Source organism: Danio rerio, chromosome 13, assembly GCF_052040795.2.
Source record: "Danio rerio strain M-AB ecotype USA chromosome 13, GRCz13ab, whole genome shotgun sequence".
NCBI lineage: Eukaryota > Metazoa > Chordata > Actinopteri > Cypriniformes > Danionidae > Danio > Danio rerio.
Genome location: NC_141033.1, coordinates 48,202,387 through 48,223,760, shown reverse-complemented (window position 1 = coordinate 48,223,760; position 21,374 = coordinate 48,202,387). Strand labels below are relative to the sequence as shown.

Below are 21,374 nucleotides of genomic sequence, written 5' to 3'. Positions count from 1 at the left end.
ATTTTCCGGAAAAGAGCATTCACACATCCATTCCAAAAATACCGGTAAATTCTGACATCATTCACTACAAATGAGCTTTAAACGGCTGCGCTTGTGTTTGTAAACATTTGACTATAAATTACAAACTCTGTGGATGATCAATATTGTGAACAACTTTCGCAGGATCACTTTCGCATGTCGAGATTCATAATATGTGCGTGTGCAGGCGCTCACAGGCTGTTTTCACAGGCACACGCAAAGCTTGAAGGTAAACAAACAACGGCTTATCATAAGCATCTCATCGATGATTATTTATACAGTTGGCATTAAGAAGAACATATAAACGTGATCTGACTAACTTCTAGCAGCTAAATGTGTCTGGAAAAATATTCAAAGGCTTTTATTCTCATGAACCGCGCGGACGTAAACGCGTCTGAATGTTGTGATTGGCTAAAGCAGACGTCTCACATCAGCACGTTCTAGACGTGCACGCGCTTATTACGGTAATCTTCCTTCTGCATTCACACAGCGCAGCATTCCGGCAAATTGCCGGTAATGTTACAACTTCTCTTTCCGGAAAATAGCCAGAACGAATTTACCGGTATTTTCAAAAAGGACCTGTTCACACATACAACCTTTCCGGAAAATTGCCGGCAATTTTCCGGAAAGGTCTGTATGTGTGAAAGGGGCTATTATCTATCATTCATACAATTTGAATTCTGGACCCTACTTGAAAAATTATAATAAAAATAAAAATAATAAAATTTAATTGTAATTAAATACAGAAACAAAAAAGCTAAATAATAATAATAATAATAAAATTAAAATAAAGGACATATAATACAAAATTATTTTACAAAAAGGCAGATTACGAGTCTAAATCATAGTTGACCTCACTGCTAAGTTTAAAAGTGCAGTATGTAAGTTGGAAACGCAGTGGTTGAACTAGGTATTGCATTCCTGGATTAAAATGCATGCAATGCAGGTTGCCAGATTGAGGACCAACAGAAGTGTGCCAAACTATCGAGCCTAAAGGCTGATTTAAAGCTGATTTAAATTGTGTTCTAAATAAAGGCATTGGCACACAACAGAAGGAATATTTTCCATATTAAATTAGTTTTTGTTCTAACCAACACCTGGAATTTATATTTTGTAAACTTCTAGAAGCTTCTAGAACAACAAAACTTTGACAATGATCACCTCAGGTACACCTCATGTGCTTTATTTAGTGTTAAATCTTAATAATGTGAGTTTTAGTGCCATTTTACACGACATTTATTGCCATACCACTGAAAGCAGCAGCAGATAGTTCACCTCAGATCTTGAAAATAAAATAAACCGTTTGAAATTTGGCTTTAGAACTGAGACTCTACATTTAATAATGTTAAAGAGGTGTAATATGTATTAATTAGAACATAAATCTTACCACTTCATGTGTGAGTGCACTATTTTGTGCTTCTGAATGGCTGTTTTTAAACTTCTGTCATATTTCGTCTGGTGCAAACAGCCAAATTGCTTATCATTGTGTATCTTGTCACGTAGGGTGTTATTAGGACAGGGGGTTAAAATGTAACCTGCTCAACTAATGTTTACTTTCATAATATTTATATTATTTGCTAATTAATACCCTTATATGGAACTCTGAATCTGCTACTGTCCACTGGAGATCGCATTTCAGTCACAGGCCCATGCTTTGAGACTGACTTCAGCATTGTTTTTCAGATAAACAAGAATGTTCACTTGGCATGTTTTTTAAATATCTGCAAACATATTATGGTATTTTTTATGTTTTACAAGAGTCAAAAACGTACATACAGCACCTTTAACCATAATAGAGTGAAAGTTTATCATTGGATATGTTTTAAGGCCTGTAGCCCCTTTCACACATACAGACCTTTCTGGAAAATTACCGGCAATTTTCTGGAAAGGTGTGTATGTGTGAACAGGCCCTTTTTGAAAATACCGGTAAATTCGTTCTGGGTATTTTCCGGAAACAGAAGTTGTAACATTACCGGTAATTTGCCGGAATGCAGCGCTGAGTGAATGCAGAAGGAAGATTGCCGGAAAGAGCGCGTGCACGTCTAGAACGTGCTGACGTGAGACGTCTACTTTAGCCAATCAGAACAGTCAGACGCATTCACGTGAGCGCGGTTTATGAGAATAAAAGCCTTTGAATATTTTTCCAGACACCTTTAGCTGCTAGATGTTAGTCAGATAACGTTTCTATGTTCCTTCTTAATGCTAACTGTTTAAATAATTATTGATAAAATGTTTATGATAATCCGTTGTTTGTTTACCTTCAAGCTTTGCGTGTGCCCGTGAGTGCCCATAGCGCCAGCACACACACATATCATGTACTTCTCGACATGCGAAAGTGTTTCTCTATGTGTTTTCATTGAAGTTGTTCACAATACTGATCTATCCAAAGAGTTTGTAATTTAGTCAAATGTTTACAAACACAAGCGCAGCCGTTTAGATGTCATTTCTGGTTAATGATGTCAGAATTTATCGCTATTTTGGAATGGATGTGTGAATGCTCTTTTCCGGAAAAATTTCGTAACGTCCTCGCCTGTGTGAACAGCGCTTTTTTGAATTTACCGGTAAAGTCGTTCTGGAAATTTTCCGGATATTTACCGGTATCACTGTGTGAAAGGGGCTTGTGGCTGTACATTTAAAGAGAGTTTTAAAGGGTCACGAAACACCAAAACACATGTTTTGAGCTGTTGACAGGCGTATATGTGTCCCACACTGCTAAAAACACTATTAGGACACCTATATTTCACTAATAAGTGTAAATTGGTTGTTTTTGCATTATTTCAAGCAAATTCGTACTTCTGGTTTGAAACGTTTTTTTGAAGCTGCGTTACGGTCATGACATAATAGCGTTGTATTCCAGCGTGCAGACTGGGCGTCTGTGCCAGAGTGAGTCTTATTACGTCTTACAGTGTAATGCATTAATGCATGAGTAAAGCTTGGTTCAAACCAATCAGCGCACTCTATTGTGCAACTTCATTAATATTCATAAGTGTCACCGTATTTACACGACAGAGACGCCACGTTGTGTTGGCAAAACAAGCGTAAAGTGTTGCTTTTAAAGTTTGCTGCAGTTAAGTTTTGTTTTCATTTTCTATCTGTGAGAGCTCAGAGTCATGTGTGGATTAACAGTGTACGCGATGCTCGACAACAATAACTTGCGTGTCTAAGGAGGATTATTGTTTACCTGAGAGCTGTTCTCATCTGCAAACGCTGAGATCCGCATTCGCTTGTAGTCTTCTCTTAATAAAGACGCAGCTCTAGTTGCTGGTGATTGTCCTGTCTCTACAGATTTGGTAAGTGAGTTTTACCAAAGAATAAACTCTTTGTTTATTCAGTTTGTTCGTATCGAACTAAGTTTACTATTGCACCGATTGTACACATGTTAGCACCACAACCAAACTTTAATCTCGTGTAGGGTTTTTACCGCATTTAGTGACCGGAATAACACACGCAGCTTTCTGACGCTACCTGCCGTGTGCAGCTAAGTTTCCGGGAAATGCGGAGGGTTTTTTTCTCTCATTTGCCGTGCAGTATGAAACATTGCATGAAAAATACACGCTTAGAGCAGTTCCTCGAATCAAATATCTTGTTTGTCGCGAGGGACATGAATGAATTCCCTGAATGAAAGAGCCAAACTGCAGTTAAAGTCCAACATTTAATAATTTGGCAAATAATTCGACTACAGATGTCCATGTAGGTTAAACACCATCACTTTCTCCTCTGTGTTTATTTTGACTCTGAAACTCGCGTGTGCCCAAATAGACACTCCCACACCTCCCACTTTAGTTCTTCCGACACTCCCCCTAAACAGAGCTGGACACGCCCACTTTTTTGACTTTTTCCAAAGTAGAGGTGTGAAAACACCCTGCTGAAACGAGGGGGTTTCATGGCCCTTTAATAATATTTAGACACAGAAAAATTATGATGCTTGGAGGAGTAACAAAGGTGAGCTGTATTTAATTATGTTTACTGTTTATGCAAAAAAAAAATTTTTTACTTATAATATTTTGTCTTGATCCAAATCTACATTTCAAAGTGAAAATAATATTATTTTGCTAATCCCATTGGCAAATCATTTTGCTTGTTCTAAAGAAAAACTAAAAGCTCTTAATTGTGACTTATTTCTTCTGAAGGTGAAAATAAAACTACTTGATCTCAGAATTTGTAGATATTTGGACTTGAATCGAAGCAAAGTAAAAAAAATATTTTTTTTCATTGATATTTGGTTTCTGTACCCAAATACTGTTAGACTCCCCAGAAAGCTGTCAAATACAGCTCTTCAAACTATCTTGTGAAGCTGTGTTCATATCGCGAAAAAATGAAATGTATCCAATATTCCTGCAGCCCTACTAATAACTGCTATAACGAGTGATGTGAAACTCTTACCTGTGTGCCAGACGTACTGTACCCACACGTATGTGCTGGCTGCAAAGAACAGCCACTGTACTGGGATGAACAGCAGACATATAATATCTGATGTGAATGCCACACACACAAAAAACACTGAGAAAGCCTGAAACACACAGAGAGATGCATCCGATCATCAGATGTGCAACTAGCAAGATGTTTACAGTAAACAGTGTACATAAAAAAGCATTTGGGTGAACTAGTGTTGTCACGATACTGAAATTTACAACTTCGATATCTTTAAAAAAAATATCGGAATTTGATACCATTTTGGATACCGTGGGGAACAAATTACACAACATTAAAAATATGCAAATGAAGTAAAAAGAGAAAAATGTAACCAAACCATATAATGCTTATTTCATGCAAGTCCAAAAGGCATTAAATTACAATAAAAACAAATGTAAAAATTAGCGCAATCACATCTTATTTTCTGATTAAAACAACAGCGGTAAAATCTTTTTAATATTATTAATAATATAATTAATATATAACAAAAAGTAATATTATTATTAATTATGTATCTCTCTGGTGGTGTGAGAGTCCAAGAGAGCAAAGCTAGTATTATACTAAACAAAAACAATATTGTACATTTTTTAAACATATTTCAGTATCAATATTTTTGACAACACTAGAGTGAACAGCAATTTTAGCATTCTGCTGTAAACAAGATGATGTGTTATTTAAACAGTGCACAAAACTTTAAGCATTTGGGTGATCTACTGTTTTCACGATACTGGAATTTAAAAAAATATCGATATTCTATACCATTTTCGATATCGTGATATATCGTGATTTCGATATATAACAAATTTCACAACTTTCATAATTATTATGTCGTTTCCTTGATTATTTAAGAGACACGGCTATGAAGATAATCACTTAAAAATTTCTCTAAATGCATACAGTGCTCAAGATTTATAATTAATATTATTTTGTAGGAAGCTTTACAATATTATACTTGTGTATGTAAATTTAGATTATACAGTACTGAAGCTAATCTAACAAAATAACTTATGATAACGGTCCAAAATTAGTACACTCAAATTTATATATGTTAGGGAAAAATATTAAATAAAGAAAATGTAAAGAGAGCAAAAATCAAGAGATACAAAAAACGATGAAATTTTTGTAGCTTGTAATTTTTTTTTCAAATATTTGGTATGAATTTAAATGCATCTTTTTTCTATTTCTAAAAATGTTCGGTAACTAAAATATTATTTAAATAAATATATCTGTTTAATAAATCTGTTTTGTTTAAATGCACCAAAATATATTACCTACTTGAGAATATAAATAAAAAAATATATTTTTAAAACGGGGTGTACTCTAGGGCTGCAACAATGAATCGATTAAATGAATAAAAATTGATTACTAAAAGCGTTCGCAACGAATTTCATAATCGATTCGTTGTGTCGCGCGACACTGGGACATTTGATTTTTAAAAAAACACTTAAGTTCAGTTCGAAGCTGAGTGAACACAGTCTCTCTCGCACACTGATACAGAGTTCCGCACCTCAAAGACAGGGATAAGGAAAAAAGAGGGTTCAACAGCAGGGTCCTACTTTTGTTCCGTTTTGAAGTGAGGACCGTACAGTCCCTGGTGCTGATTATCCAGCTTGACAAGCATGACAAGTTAGCATTAGCTCGTTTACCTTTAGAGCAGCAACTGAAAAAGTTTAACTGAGCTTTGGTGCTGTGTCTGGCACTGAGCCAAAGAGAGCTCGCGCTGAGCAGACCTCTCAGTAAGGGACTGTCGGAAAAGTGCTTCCTTTTTTTTTTCCCCAAAACAAAACCAACTTAACTCTGCTGAGAAAGACGGGTTATATTATCAAAATTATGCAGTGTGTTAACCGCTTAATCCTTAATTTATATTTTTGACATGTTAATACAAACACGAACTAGTAAAAAAATACATTTAGAGTTTGTAAAACACACAAGGAAGTCTAACAATCCATTCAAATATAACTTGCCGATGTGTTTTATTCATATCAGACACACATTACACATAGTGAAAGTAACTATAAAGTTGAAGCTACTCTTCTCTAAGGCTACCAGCCACTTACTTGCATGTATTTGGGGAGTAACTGGTGAATTTACTTGCGAAATCCTGCGTGTTCTGCTTTTATGAATAAGGCAAACGCGCGGCCGCAGGTAAACATGGCGACAACCATCTCACGTTATAGATCACGATCACTTGCACATTTATGAGAACTGGTAAAACTTCTGTTTGAGATTATATCTCATTAAGATTAATTTTTCTTACCCAATTCACAAATAATGTACCTTGTTTTAAGCGAACAATCACTTAATTTTGAGGTGTTTTTTTTTTTTTTTCAGAAAACAAGACATAATTTTTTATGCTATTTCATGTGTCTTGTATGTATCTTGATTTAAAAAGTATTTACATTTTTGGATTGTTTCATTATTTTATTACTTTTATTATTATTATTATTATTATTATTATTATTATTATTATTATTATTATCATTATTATTAATATTATTATTATTATTATAACCGATCAGGGATGAGCTTTTTTAAATAAACGGTTGGGAATTAATGCTTTTTTTTTATCTGGTTCAGATTAATCGAAAAAATAATCAACAGATTAATCAATTATTAAAATAATCGTTAGTTGCAGCCCTAAAATTTTGTTGTAAATGATATATGGATTTGTTAAATATAGTTTTGAACAAAAACAATACCATTTCTTTATTATATGAAGATCTGATAAATAAAAATTGTCTTTTAAAATATATTTAATTTTACTTTTTATTTTTAGATAGTCAGAACTACACATTTTTGCATTTGTCGCAATTCATTTACTTAAATAATCTCTGTATTTATGATTTATAGTTCTGTTTTTTAAGTCCTCGATTTTATTTTCACACAGCTGTTTGTTGCAAAGCAATAAACTGAAAGAATGCTGGTGGAAAACCTTCTCTAAGCATGGAGAAATCTCTTAATCACAGATAAGTCACGGTATAAACAGCAGTTTATGTCCCTCACAGATATTAAACAAAGGATTATTGATTGAGAGCAAACCCATAGGAGATGCATCAACAGATTATATGTATTATTACAATGTACTGTACTCTTATTACTGTTAATGCTTTGCTGTTTACTGTAGCCTTTAATACCATAGTAACAGACTAGTGTAATAAGTACTATAATCAATGCTGTTTTACTTGCCCACATGAATTATAGCTATTTTTTGAAATGTGCTTTGGTCAATCGTCCAGAAGCAAACGTAATAAGAAAACCAGGCACCACTCATCACCAGGCTAATACCGTCCCTACAGTGAAGCATGGTGGTGGCAGCATTATGCTGTGGAGATGTTTTTCAGCAGCAGGAACTGGAAGACTAGTCAGGATAGAGGGAAAGATGAATGCAGCAATGTACAGAAACATCCTGCTTCAGAGTGCTCTTAACCTTAGACTGGGGCGACGGTTAATCTTCCAGCAGGACAATGACCCAAAGCACACTGCCAAAATATCAATGGAGTGGCTTCACAACAACTTGGTGAATGTCTTTGAGTGGCCCAGCCAGAGCCCAGACCTAAATCCTATGGAACATTTCTGGAGAGATCTGAAAGTAGCTGTGCACTGTCGCTTCCTACCCAACCTGCTTGAGAGGTGCTGCAAAGAGGAATGGGCAAAAATTCCCAAAGACAGGTGTGCCAAGTTTGTGGCATCATATTCAAAATGTCTTGAGGCTGTAATTGCTGCAAATAGGGCTGCTCGATTATGGGAAAAATCATAATCACGATTACTTTGGTCGTAATTGTAATCACGATTATCCAAAACTATTATCAGTTGAAATCAAAATTATTCGTCCTCCTGTGAATTTATTTTTATATATAAATATTTCCCAAATTATGTTTAACAGAGGGTTTGTTTTTTTTTACAGTATTTCCTATAATATTTTTTTCTTTTGGAGAAAGGCTTATTTGTTTTGTTTCAGCTAGAATAAAGCAGGTTTGAATATTTTGAAATCTATTTTAATAGCTCAATATTATTAGACCCTTTAAGCAATATATATGTTAGATTGTCTGCAGAAGAAACTACTGTTATACAATGACTTGTCTATTAACCCTAATTAAGCCTTTGAATGTCACTTGAAGCTGAATACTAGTATCTTGAAAAACATCTAGTAAAATATAATGTGCTGTCATCATAGCAAAGATAAAAGTAATCAGTTTTTAGAAATGAGTTATTAAATCTGTTATGTTTAAACTGTGCTTTAAGCATCTTCACTGTATTTTTGATTTTATTATTGATTAATAATAAAAACAGTCGACAGCAGCAGGAATACCGCACGCTGTCACTTTAAGAATAGTGCGGCTCTGATATGGTTTCTCTTTCACGCGTCTTTTGATTCTCAACTTGTTAGTTTATTAAACAAATGAGGGTTAATATGAATAATCACTAAACACAGGGCTCCGACACAAGTGTGTGCATGTATTTCACCATTAAAGCGCTCACATTAAGAACACGTTAGATGTGTGTGTGCTCTGCTGACAGAGGCTAAGCGCGGCGCGCGCGCAAACACACACACACGCTACCTGTCCGAGGCCAGACACGGCGCGCACACACACAACGTGCTCTTTTGCGCTTTTAAAATTATGAAAGATGCGCATCCCGTGCTGCAAAAGTTACATTACAGCACATGCTTTTAGTCATTTTCACGTGGAACTGAGCTTTGCAGAGGCAAAGAGTTTTCACACGTGTAGAACTGGAAAGGGGGCGGTACGTGATGGAATAATCGTTTATTTCGATTAATGGCTTTTCATAATCGTTACAAGCCAAAATCAAAATCGGATTTTCGATTAATTGCACAGTCCTAGCTGCCAAAGGTGCATCAACAAAGTATTGAGCAAAGGCTGTAAATACTGATGTGCATGTGATTTTTCAGGTTTTTTATTTTTAAGAAATTTGCAACAATTTCAAAAAAATATTTTTTCACTTTGTCATTATGGGTTTTTGTGTGTAGAATTTTGAATGAATTTAATTCATTTTGGAATAAGGCTGTAACATAAAAAATGTGGAAAGATTAAGCAGTATAAATACTTTCCGGATGCACTGTAGTGGGGCTAATAATTCCTCAACATAAGACTTCAACTGTATATATACACATACATATCCACACACAGAGACTCACCAGGCCCTGGTATCTGAAGGAATCGTAAACACTGCGAATAAAGAGCCAGAAAGGCCAGAGGTACTCGAAGCGAAACTCCAACACAAAGTCTGCCAGCAGCACCAGCGCCCAGACCACCAGAAACTTCAGATACAGGAACGTACTGAAAGACACAGATAACAATTTATTACAACTCAACCTCAATCACACTTGTCAACATTTCAATCCAGTATCTCTCCGAATAAGACCCACATGTCCTTGAGCCACTGAACATTTAGCAGCTCCATCATGAGCTCCAGCAATAAATCCAAGCCAATGAAGCATGGGTCAGTGGGGGAGGACGTAATCACTGTTTGGCTTTCTCCAATGCAGCGTGTAGTGAACCAAGTGGATTATGTTTTATGTAGAGATGAGAGTAGGCCAAGAGCACGTTTAGTAAAAACCATCTCCAGATGTAGCAATGCAGATAAGGTGCACTACATCCAGCAGATTACGATATATATTTTTAATTATACAGTAATTATCCCTCAGCGATAGACTTAATCTTTTCTTTATATTATGTTGGTAAATTAAACGAGTGCAACATCTGGAATTTCATGACTTAATGTGTTTTTACTGTGTCATTACACTAATTTTAGAAGCATTCATTCAGCCCTTTTACTGGGATTGGGCTTATAAACAAGATCAATTTAACTGAGATTCGATATGATGTCGATATTGATGATAAGCTCTGGGCATTTTTACTCGAAATTAAGAGCCAATCACACAGCAGAAATATGCAACAACAGAAATCTATAATTGTGTTGATATTAGAGATTCACTGGATTTTTTGGTCACCGAAAATATCTCGGTCATGCTGTGTCATCCAGTATTGTTTAGCACGCTCGTTTCACCTTCCCGCCAGCAGTTCTCTTTCTTGCCAGCAGTATCGGTCTACAGTCATGGTTGGGATACTCTTCAAAAAATGGAAGCATTAACAACTTATATTGAAATATATACTGTTATCAATCGAAACAGAAAATAATGATCAAGACTGCATTTTTGACATTTGCCCAACCCTTCCCTTTACACAGTCATCAATAACTGCTGTAAAAAACAACAACTTTACAGATAACATTTTAAAATTTCAACAATTTCTTGGAAATATTACTTCTAATTCTGAAAATCTTCCAGAATGAAAAGTTGTAAAATTGCTTATTACCAGTAAATTGCTGCATTTCTGCTGATTTTTATATATAATCTTTTAAAATGGGCCTGTTCACATATGATCTCTACACAGCAATTTATCAAGTAGTGTGTTTTAGTATATGATAATGCTTAAAATATGATAATCCATAATAATAATAATGAGAAGAATAAGAGACAAAAGATGAAAAAGAAAAAAGAACGAAAAAGAAAATAAAAAAAGAAGCAAAAGTTGAAGAAAAAGGAAGAAAAAAAGATGAAGGAAAAAAGATGAAAAAAAAGAAAAAAGAAGAAGGAATAAAAAGAAAAACGAAGATAAAGAAAAAAGAAAAAGATGAAAGAAGGGAAAAAGAAAACGATGAAGAAAAAGAAAAAGAAGCAAAAGATTAAGAAAAAAAGAAAAAAGAATAAAGAAAAAGAAAAAATATGAAAGGGAAAAGGAAAAAAAGAAAAAGAAAGAAAAAAAGCAAAAGATGAATAATAAGAAGAACACGATGAAGAAAAGAAAAAGACAAAAGAAAAAGATTAAGAAAATGACAGAAAAGATAAAAAAAATAAAAGATGAAGAAAAGATGAAAGAAGAAAAATGAAAAGAAAAAACAAAAAAGAAAAAGAAATAAAGATGAAAGGAGAAGAAAGAAAAAGATGAAAAACAAAAAAGATGAAAAAAGAAGAAAAAGACGAAGAAAAATAATATTTAATAATTTTAATTGATTTATTTTAATGAGCGAACACACATGATCTCTACACAATTTTTTAATGTAATTGTGTGTGTGAGAAAATGGAAGTATGGCACTTAATAAATTTAGCAAGTACTTAATAAATAGTAAATGTATAATAATATTAATGATGATGATAATAATAATAATAGCACATTTTTGTTACTAAAATGCAGCATATAGAAAAAAATAAAAATATGGCATAAAAATAAGAATAGGTCCAATTTCCATTCATTTATATAAAAAAATAATAATAATAACATTTTTTAACTCTGTTAAAATAAAAAAGGTCACACTTTACAATAAAATTTCAGTGGTTAATGTTAGTTAACATATTTACTAAAATGAACCAAGTACAATTGGACAGCATTTATTAATAATAGCTCGACATTTACTAATGTGTTATTAAAATCCAAATTCATGCTAACAATTAACATAACTAACAATGAACAACTTTATTACCATTAACTAATGTTAATGTTAATGTAATGTAATGTAATGTATTTTTTATTTAATGCCATGTTAGCAACCAAGGCTATTTTCATGGCAGGAACCTTTTAACAATAAATATACTATTTAAAATCAACAAACAAATAAATACAAGAATTAAATTAGATTTTAGTGTTGATGCATGATAAAAAAAAAATTCTAAAATCTTTTCTGATTTCACTTTGTTAAAATGTCCTTAAAAGAGTTCATTTCATAAACAAGTCTTCTGGATTTATTAAAAGCAGAACAGCCCCATTAATTAATGTTAACAGATGAATAAACACTGTAATAAATGTACTGTTCACTGTTTGTTCATGTTAGTAAACACATGAACTAATACAACCTTATTGTAAAATGTTCCCGAAAAATAAACACTGCAGCTCTTCTGTTTTAAATATTTATGACTCATCTAAAAGCATTTACATATTTCTCTGCTGCTCATAAAGGTGCTGAAGATGCTATTAATAGTGCTCTGATGACAAATGATTGCGCTGATGTGAGGTTTAAAAAAAGGTGGTTGTCACTGAACCTGTAGATCTGGGCTGATGACATACTTGTTCAAAACTCTCACTGAGGAAAGCAACAAATCAGATAACAAGCAGGTGTTACAAATGCGCCCTCACAGATTTTATCTTCAAAGTTTAGAGTCAATGCATGGATGGATCTGTCTACAATATGCAACATGTATTACACCAGTTAACAGGACAAAACAGGATAAAATACTGATGATAAACATTTTATTTAAAGAATATTGTTGCATTTGAATGAAAACATGGCTATTTTATTTTGATTAAAAACACATTGTGGTTAATATTTCAGCATTGCAATGCACTAGTAAAGTTTTACGCTTCAAACCCTCCAAATGAACCCCATATGAGAGATTTATTTCCCAAACGTGCACTTGAAATCTCATGCAACATTATGTCAGCAGCTGAAATGTTGACTAGAGCGACGAATTAAAGAATCAAACATGCTGAACATCAAGCAGAATAACAGATGACTGATAATCTGGCAACCGCGCTTGAATGGCAGGAAGGGTGCCAGATATTTACCCACTCTGAGCAAATCAGTGTTTAATCGCATTTATTTGTGGCATTAGCATCACTCTTACACAAGATGCTTTTTTTACACTTCATATTGCCCGTTAACCCTTGGCCATTCTAAAACCCAGATCACACTGCTTATAATTTAGCATAGGTTAAAAATTAATCTTGAGTATATGATATTTCACAATGTATATTTCTCAATCCTGCTGGATGGCATCGTTACTTGCATATTTGGACGTGTCAGTGTCATAGATGAAAACATTTCATAGTTATTATTAGGGATGTAATCATATGCTGATGCCACAGTTTCGTTCGTGTATTCCGATACGCTATTTAAGTATTGTGGTACTTACTACTATGGGCACTGTAAAAAATCTGGGGTTACACACAATCGATTTGTGTTGGGACAACATGACTAAATTAAATTAACCTAATAATTTTTACAAATTTAAGTGAATCGAATAAAAAATAAATAAGTTATCCCAAAAAATAAACTCAGGAATTGTGCCGTTTCAGCTCATTTTAAATACAAACAAACATTATTTTTTTTAGAGTGGGGGGCATATTGCGGTTTGTTCTGAATTTTATTTCACCCCAAATATTTGTGATATATATGCTAATAACAGTTTTGTCAGTCAAAATTTCAATTTTACAATTAAAACGATTTGTAAAAAAAAAAATGTGAAAACCGTTCAAGAAATCAATTCTGCATTGACTCGATCAAAGCAATTGCTAATCTCTCTTAAATGAATCAAAACTTCATTTGTAACAATATATGGTGCTGTATGCTTTACAGACAGCAGTACTCTGCTTGCATCCAATTCCTTACAAATACCACTTCAACCTAATATAATCATTAATAAAGTCTAGGAAAGGTTTAAGCAAATTACAGGAGTGTTCATGGTGAGCTGTTTTTACAATAATCTCATGATGTCAAATTCCACTTTTCAGACTCAACTAAACCCAAAAGCAATTTTTTTCCAGAGTATACAAATGCATGGTTAAAAACTAACCTAGAGCACCATCTGCTGCTTAAAAATAAGTACAGTTGCGGCTTAAAAGAGAGTGTTTGGGTGTTAGGGTTGTCAAAAGTATCGACTTTGCTACCAATCAGCACTAAAATAGCAACAGACTGACTAATGTGACTTCGAAACGCTCCAGTGTCTGTCTTTGCACTTGGGGAACAGCGATGAGGAATAGTGAACCAATGGCCTTCACGGCCAATCACAGTCATTTCTGTTGAGCACATAAGCACAATGGCCAATCAGCGGTGTTAAAAAGTACACACAAATGTTTGCGGGGAAAAGATATTTAAAAAAATTATGTACCAATTGGTACCAAATTAGATACTTTTGACAACACTAGTTAGGTTAGAGTTTAGGGTTGTGGCTAGAAAAGCATCTGCCGCAAAAAAATAAATAAAAAATAAATAAATAAATAAAAATTTTTAAATAAAGCAAAGTAATTGGTGATTCATTCCATGGATATACCAAGAATTAAGCCAAAGGATGGTGAGGGAAATCGAAGCAATTTGAAAATCTTAGAATTGATTTCTTGAATGATCTTCTAGAGCCATAGCTCTAGTTAAGTAAAACTAAATTAATTTCCAACAAAATACCTGGTTAACATGTCTTGATTGTTTTTAATATCCTTAAAGGTCCTGTGAAGTGCTTCGAAATGTTCATTTTTTTATTCGATGTTTGACTTAACCTCAATCGAAAAATAAAGAGAGGGTGGGACAGAGTAGCGGGCGTCCCAATTGTAGGGGTTCGGCCATGTCAAATACTAGAAAGTATTTGATTGGTCAAAATTGGACGAGAAACTGAAGTGACGAGAAAAAAATTTATCCATTAAAGCGGATGTGACAAACTGAAAGTTTGGGATGTTTATATCAGTTTTTTTAATGCAAATATTGTCACTATATTTGAGCACACTATATTATTGGTATTCTTACATGCTTATACTAACATCTAAAATAAATATTTTAATTTCATGGGCTTTTTACCAGCATTACAGTATTTTACATTTTTATCCACTGTTTGGCTTAAATTGTTTTCTCAAATTGAAATTTTTTTTTTAAACATTTTAAAAAGTTTCAAAGTAAATGGATATTATGTACAAGTCCTTATATGACTCTACTGTACCCAGTTGGGGTCAGGACAATCCACACCAACTAAACAGAACCAAACACTGGCACTCAGAGACAACAGGTAAACAATTAAACTGGTATGTCATGAACAAATATTAAAGACCGACTCATTGATTGATTGATTGGTTTTGACTATATATAGGAACAAGCGGTTATTGACAAAAATCTATTTTAATAATTTTTCCAGGTTACCTCTGAACACCTCGTAAGACATCATGAGGCAAAAAAAGTATGTGACGAAATAAACACAGCTCCAACTAAAATGTTTAAGGTCACAATTGGTAGCATCTATTTATATCAGTTTATATTTAGCTTTTATAGATTCATTAGCCAGTGAAACTATATATTCAAAGCTAGTGGAGTAAGAATGAAAACTGATATTTTCATGCAGCCAACTGTAACATATAAATAATTTTAATTTAGTTTAGTTTTTTTCATCATCACAGTATATATTTTGACTGGTAAGATAATCATTAAATGTCTAGACAAAAACAGAAGTGTGTTTGGTTTTATATGAAATGAAAACAGTTTACAACAAGATTCAACTAGTAGCATTAGTATTGGTGATAAATAATGTAGTATTGTTTGATATTTAAGTTTTATATTGATTTCAGCATTTAAAAATCCAATTATTAAACCTATTAAAATCAGTGCTATTACATGAGAGTTTTTGCCAAATGCTAATAAAACATGAAAACTGTTGCTTATAATAGAAACTTGGATGAAAAAAAAAGCTCTCCATGAGAGAATAAACAGGGCAAAAAAAATTAGAGCAAACATGAAATATGTATTTTTAATAAAGCATATTAGCATTATTTGTACTAGGGCTGTGCAATTAATCGAAAATCTGATTTCGATTTCGGCTACTAACGATTATGAAAAACCATTAATCGAGATAAACGATTATTGCATCATATACCGCCCCTTTCCAGTTGTACATGTGTTGCTCTTGATTCTGTGTGTCTTGATTCATACGCAGTCAGAAGCATGCGGTCAGCATTCGGTCTCATTCACACCCTGAGACGAGCAGAGCGCACACATCTCATCTTAATGGGAGCGCTTTAATGGTCAAAGAGATGTCAAAACGCTGTGTTTAGTGATTATTCATATTAACCCTCATTTGTGTAATAAACAAACGAGTTGATAATTAAAAGACATGTAAAAGAGAAACCATTAAAGTGACAGCATGATATTCTTGCTTCCGCCTGTTTTTATCATTAATCAAACAAAACGTGAAAATCCCTCACTGCACTGGACTTTTGTAGCTAAATTGTTTTTCTTACAGTGAAGGTGCTTAAAGCACAGTTTGTTTCATATTTTTATTCTACTGTATTTATTTCTCTTTCCTCTGCAGGGTGGAAAATAATATATGCTGTTGAAGTAAGAATTATTAGCGCTCCTGAATATTAGAAACCCTTTTTCCCCCTATTTCTGTTTAATTGAAAGAAGATTTCTGAACATAATAGTTTTAATAACTCATGTCTAATAACTGATTTATTTTATCTTTGCTATGATGACAGCACACAATATTTGACTAGATATTTTTCAAAATACAAGCATTCAGATTCAAAGTGCGACTCAAAGGCTTAATTAGGGTAATTAGGCAGTTCATTGTATAACAGTAGATTCTTCTGCAGACAATCAAAAAATATATTGCTTAAAGGGACTACTATTATAGACCTTAAAGTGGGTTTCAAAATATTTAAACCTGCTTTTATTCTAGCCAAAATAAAACAAATAAGCCTTTCTCCAGAAGAAAAAATAGAGTAAATACTGTTAAAATTCCTTGCTGTGTTAAACATCATTTGAGAAATATTCATTTAAAAACAAATTTTCAGGAGCGCTAATAATTGTGACTTTAACAGTAATCGTTTTGAATAATCGTGATTATGATTTTTACCAAAATTGAGCAGCCCTAATTTGTACCAAGAGCAACAAAACATTATGTTAGTCTAAATGACAGCTTCAGTCACATCTGCTTTTATTTTATCTAAGAACAAAAGCAGCAATAAAAGTGAAAGCACACATAAAAAAATACTATAGTAACTTACTGCAAATACAACAGCATTTTGAATCACACTGTAGTAAAGTATATGTTACACATTTACTATACTGTTTACATTAGAGTATCATTTACGAGTCTTACGACTATTTGACAATGAATGCTAGCGCAAACTTTATTCTAGTATTAACTATAGAGGACCCATAATATTTGACGACATTTTAACTAACAGTACATTTATTAAATATTGATTGTAAGACAATAATCTGAAACTAAATCATTATTGACATACTGAATAAACGTGCTGAATAAACAAACCAGCATGATCTCAAATCTAGCAGGATTTTATTGATTTCATAAACTATGCAGCATCCCGATATTTGCAGATATAGTACTTTAGCATACAGTTATATGTTGTATAATCTAAAATGATACAAAATGTAATACTTTGTAAACTAGCATTTAACACTTTTTAGAGGCTTAAAATTCCCTATGAGCTTTGAATACTTTTTAAGACTCCTCAGACACCCTGGAATAAAAATTGAGGTAAAGTTGGTTTTGTATTCACACATTTCAGACTTCTTCTTGATAAAATGATTTCAGAAAAGTATTCTTTGCAAATTCTAAATAGGGAAATCATATTAGCAGCCAATGACTATGAAAGAAGAATATTGTTCAAAGTCAAACAAATAGAGCTAATGTTGTTTTAAGTCATGCTTACATACGATTTTAGACCGAATATTCAAAGATTGAGTTAAAGCTGTTTTTTTATTTGCAAATTCGCACTTTCACCTTCTTTATAACTTCAGAAAATTATTCTTTGTAAATTCTAAATAGTGATCGGCTGATAATATAATTTTACTATCAAAGTACAACATTAAATAGTGCTAATGTTGTTTTTAAGCCAAACTTGCATGCCAGTTCAGACCGAATATTAAAAGTAGCGTCACAAATTTTCACTGTTCAAAAATGAACAGATGTTTAAATATTAAAGCAACTTTACCTCAATTATTCAAAGTACCATGGTAAACAATATAGTGAGCATGTCACAGGTTGTCACTGAACAAATGTGCGAATATAAAACCAACTTAGTTACCCTAATGGAAAATTAAACCTACAATAAATCTTTATTTGAATAAACTTCACGCTTTCTGAGATACTTTTACGTTTGAGTTTTGCCTTTAGTAAATGATCGCTGTTCTTCTCACATTCCTGTATGGAATTAAAGAAAAGTTGGCTTTATATTAGGAAATACGGACGTTCCCCTTGATAATATAATTTCACAAAAGTATTCTTTGCAAATTCGAAATTGGGAAATCACATTAGAAGCCAAGGACTATATAAGTACAGCATTGTCCAAAGTCAAATAAACAGTGCTAATGTTGTTTCAAATCATACTTGCATGTGATTTCAGACCCAATATTCAAAGTACCATGGTAAACAATATAGGGAGAATATCACAAGTTGTCACTGAACGAATATAAAATCAACTTGAAGTTACCTCAATGGAAAATAAAACCAACTTTACCCATCTTTATTTAAATAATTGAGGTTAAGTTGGTTTTATATTCACACATTCAGACTTTCTTCTTAATAATATAATTTTAGAAACGTATTCTTTGCAAATTCTAAATAGGGAAATCATATTAGCAGCAAATGACTATCAAAGTACAGCATTGTTCAGTCAATTAAATAGTGCTAATGTTGTTTTCAAGTCATGTTTATATGTGATTTTAAACTCAATATTCAAAGTACCATGGTAAACTATATAGCGAGCATGTCACAAGTTGTCACTGAATGAATGTGGGAATATAAATCCAACTTTAGGTTACCTCAATGGAAAAAAAAGCAGCTTTACCACCAATTAATGTTTATTTGAATAAACTTCACGCTTTTTGAGCTACTTTTACGTTTGAGTTCTCCTTACGGTCCTATGACATATTGAGGTAAAGTTGTTATCATAATCACAACTTTCTCCTTAATAATATAATTTCAGAGACACATTTTTGCTAGATTCTAAATAGGGAAATCATATTAGCAGCCGATGACAATCTAAGTACAACAATGTTCAGTCAATTTAATAGTGCTAATGTTGTTTTTAAGTCATACTTGCATGTAATTTTGACCGAATATTCAAAGATTGAGATAAAGTTAGTTTTATATTCGCATGCCAATGACTATCAGAGTGCAACATTGTTTACAGTGCTAATATTGTTTTTAAATCACTTTAACATGTGATTTCAGACCCAATATTCAGAGTACTGTGGTAAACAATATAGGGAGAATATCACAAGTTGTCACTGAACGAATCTGCGAATATAAAATCAACTTTAAGTTACCTCAATGGAAAATAAAACCAACCTTACCCCAATTGTTCTTTATTTGAATAACTGATGTAAAGTTGGTTTTATATTCACACATTCAGACTTTCTCCTTAATAATATAATTTCAGAAACGCGTTTTGCACATTCTAAATAGGGAAATCATATTAGCAGCCAATGACTATCAGAGTACAACATTGTTTAGTCAATTAAATAGTGCTAATGTTGTTTTTAAGTCATACTTGCATGTAATTTTGAACGAATATTCAAAGATTGAGATAAAGTTAGTTTTATATTCGCATGCCAATGACTATCAAAGTACAATATTGTTCACGGTGCTAATGTTGTTTTAAAGTCATATTAACGTGTGATTTCAGACCCAATATTCAAAGTACCATGGTAAACAATATTGGGAGCATGTCACAAGTTGTCAATGAACGAATCTGCAAATATAAAAACAATTGCCTCATCAGTTACCTCAATGGAATATAACAGCAACTTTAACTCCAACGTATCTATATTTGAATAAACTTCACGCTTTCTGATCTACTTTTACATTTGAGTTTTGCATATTAAGCGACGGCTGTTCTCCTTACGGTCCTGTGATGGCGAGATCACAATAGATCATTCTCTTATTGACAGCCTAACGGCTCTGTCACGTCAATCATTCCGATGATTGACAGTTATTGATCGTAACGGTAGGGTCTCGAGCCCAACCGGCGGGTTTCGCGGGGTTCTTTCTTTTGAAGCGCAAACCGAGGCCTACGGCAGCTTATTCATTTCTGCGGAGACACGGCTGTCTACCTTCGGCCAGCTTTGTTGACGGAGGCTCGGTTAAGCTATGCGATTTACGGTCACTCTGTGAGATCGTAAACCGCAATGGAAACGATATCAGGGTCTTTTAAACGGTTCGGGATTAATAACGGTTTTGTCGGAAGGTCTGGACCGTACCTGCCGTAGATCCCCTCGGTGATTCGGTTCCGTTTTAAGGGCCGTCGGAGCTTGCTGCAGTCCGCATTGCGCCGCTTCATCCTCGCCCCCTTAAATCGGGCTTTTTAATACGTACTGCAGTATGGTCCAGGGTGCTGTCTCATTTGGACGGGAAACATTGGCAGTCCCGCTGAGGAATATACCGCTGTGGTTGTTGTGTTTTTTTCAGCTGGAAACAAAGAAATAAATAAAAAGACTGAGTGAAAGACCCTCCTCCTTCTGTCGGCGCAGACGCACAGACACGGGCCTAGACAGGTGTGACTGACAGGTCGCTCAGCCAATAAGAATCTTGCATGTCAGCTGTCATGTGGAGTGACAAGACAAACAGCCAATAAGCAGAGGGCTGTTTAGTCGCGGTACCAAAGAAAGGGAAACGGGGCGGTTGACAGGTTTTCTTCGCGCGACCAATCGCTGTCTTTGTGGACAAATCAGGTAGTGCTCCTTGACCAATAGGACCAATAGTGGTGGGAGGGACTCCCTGTACGTTTTTACGTATCCAGTGAGAGAGATACGCATTCTAAATAAACTTACTTTACGTTGGTAAGTTGCAAGGCATTGTGGATGTCACATTGTAACTGTCACACTCTAAAATGGCAAAAACACAAACAAACTAAATATGTGGAGCATTATTAATTTAATAAAACATATTTAGTTTAATGATCACTTCATTTAGCTTCTTTCTTTTTTAAAGTTGGTCCAGAGAAAGTGTCTGAAGAACAATTAAAAGAGTTATAAATTTCTCATATTTTAACTACTTAACTACTATTAGTGTTATTATTATTATTATTATTATTATTATTATTATTATTATTATTATTAGTGTTATTATTACTAGTATTATTATTATTATTATTATTATTTTTATTATTATTATTATTATTATTATTATTATTATTATTATTATTGGT

General features: G+C 33.5%; 1 protein-coding gene across 4 annotated transcripts in view; it reads right to left on the bottom strand.

The window, feature by feature from the left end:
- maco1b (macoilin 1b) overlaps positions 1–20,624 on the bottom strand; it is a 47,577-nt gene extending 26,953 nt beyond the window's left edge. For all 4 annotated transcript variants that reach the window (XM_087277684.1, NM_200463.3, NM_001442203.1 and 1 more), the window contains 3 exon segments: positions 20,428–20,624; positions 9,587–9,728; positions 4,402–4,528 (listed from right to left, as the gene is read on the bottom strand). In XM_087277684.1, the coding sequence (XP_087133810.1) occupies positions 4,402–4,528; positions 9,587–9,728; positions 20,428–20,507 (349 nt within the window). In that variant the 5' untranslated portion in view covers positions 20,508–20,624.
- Positions 20,625–21,374: the final 750 nt, after the last annotated feature.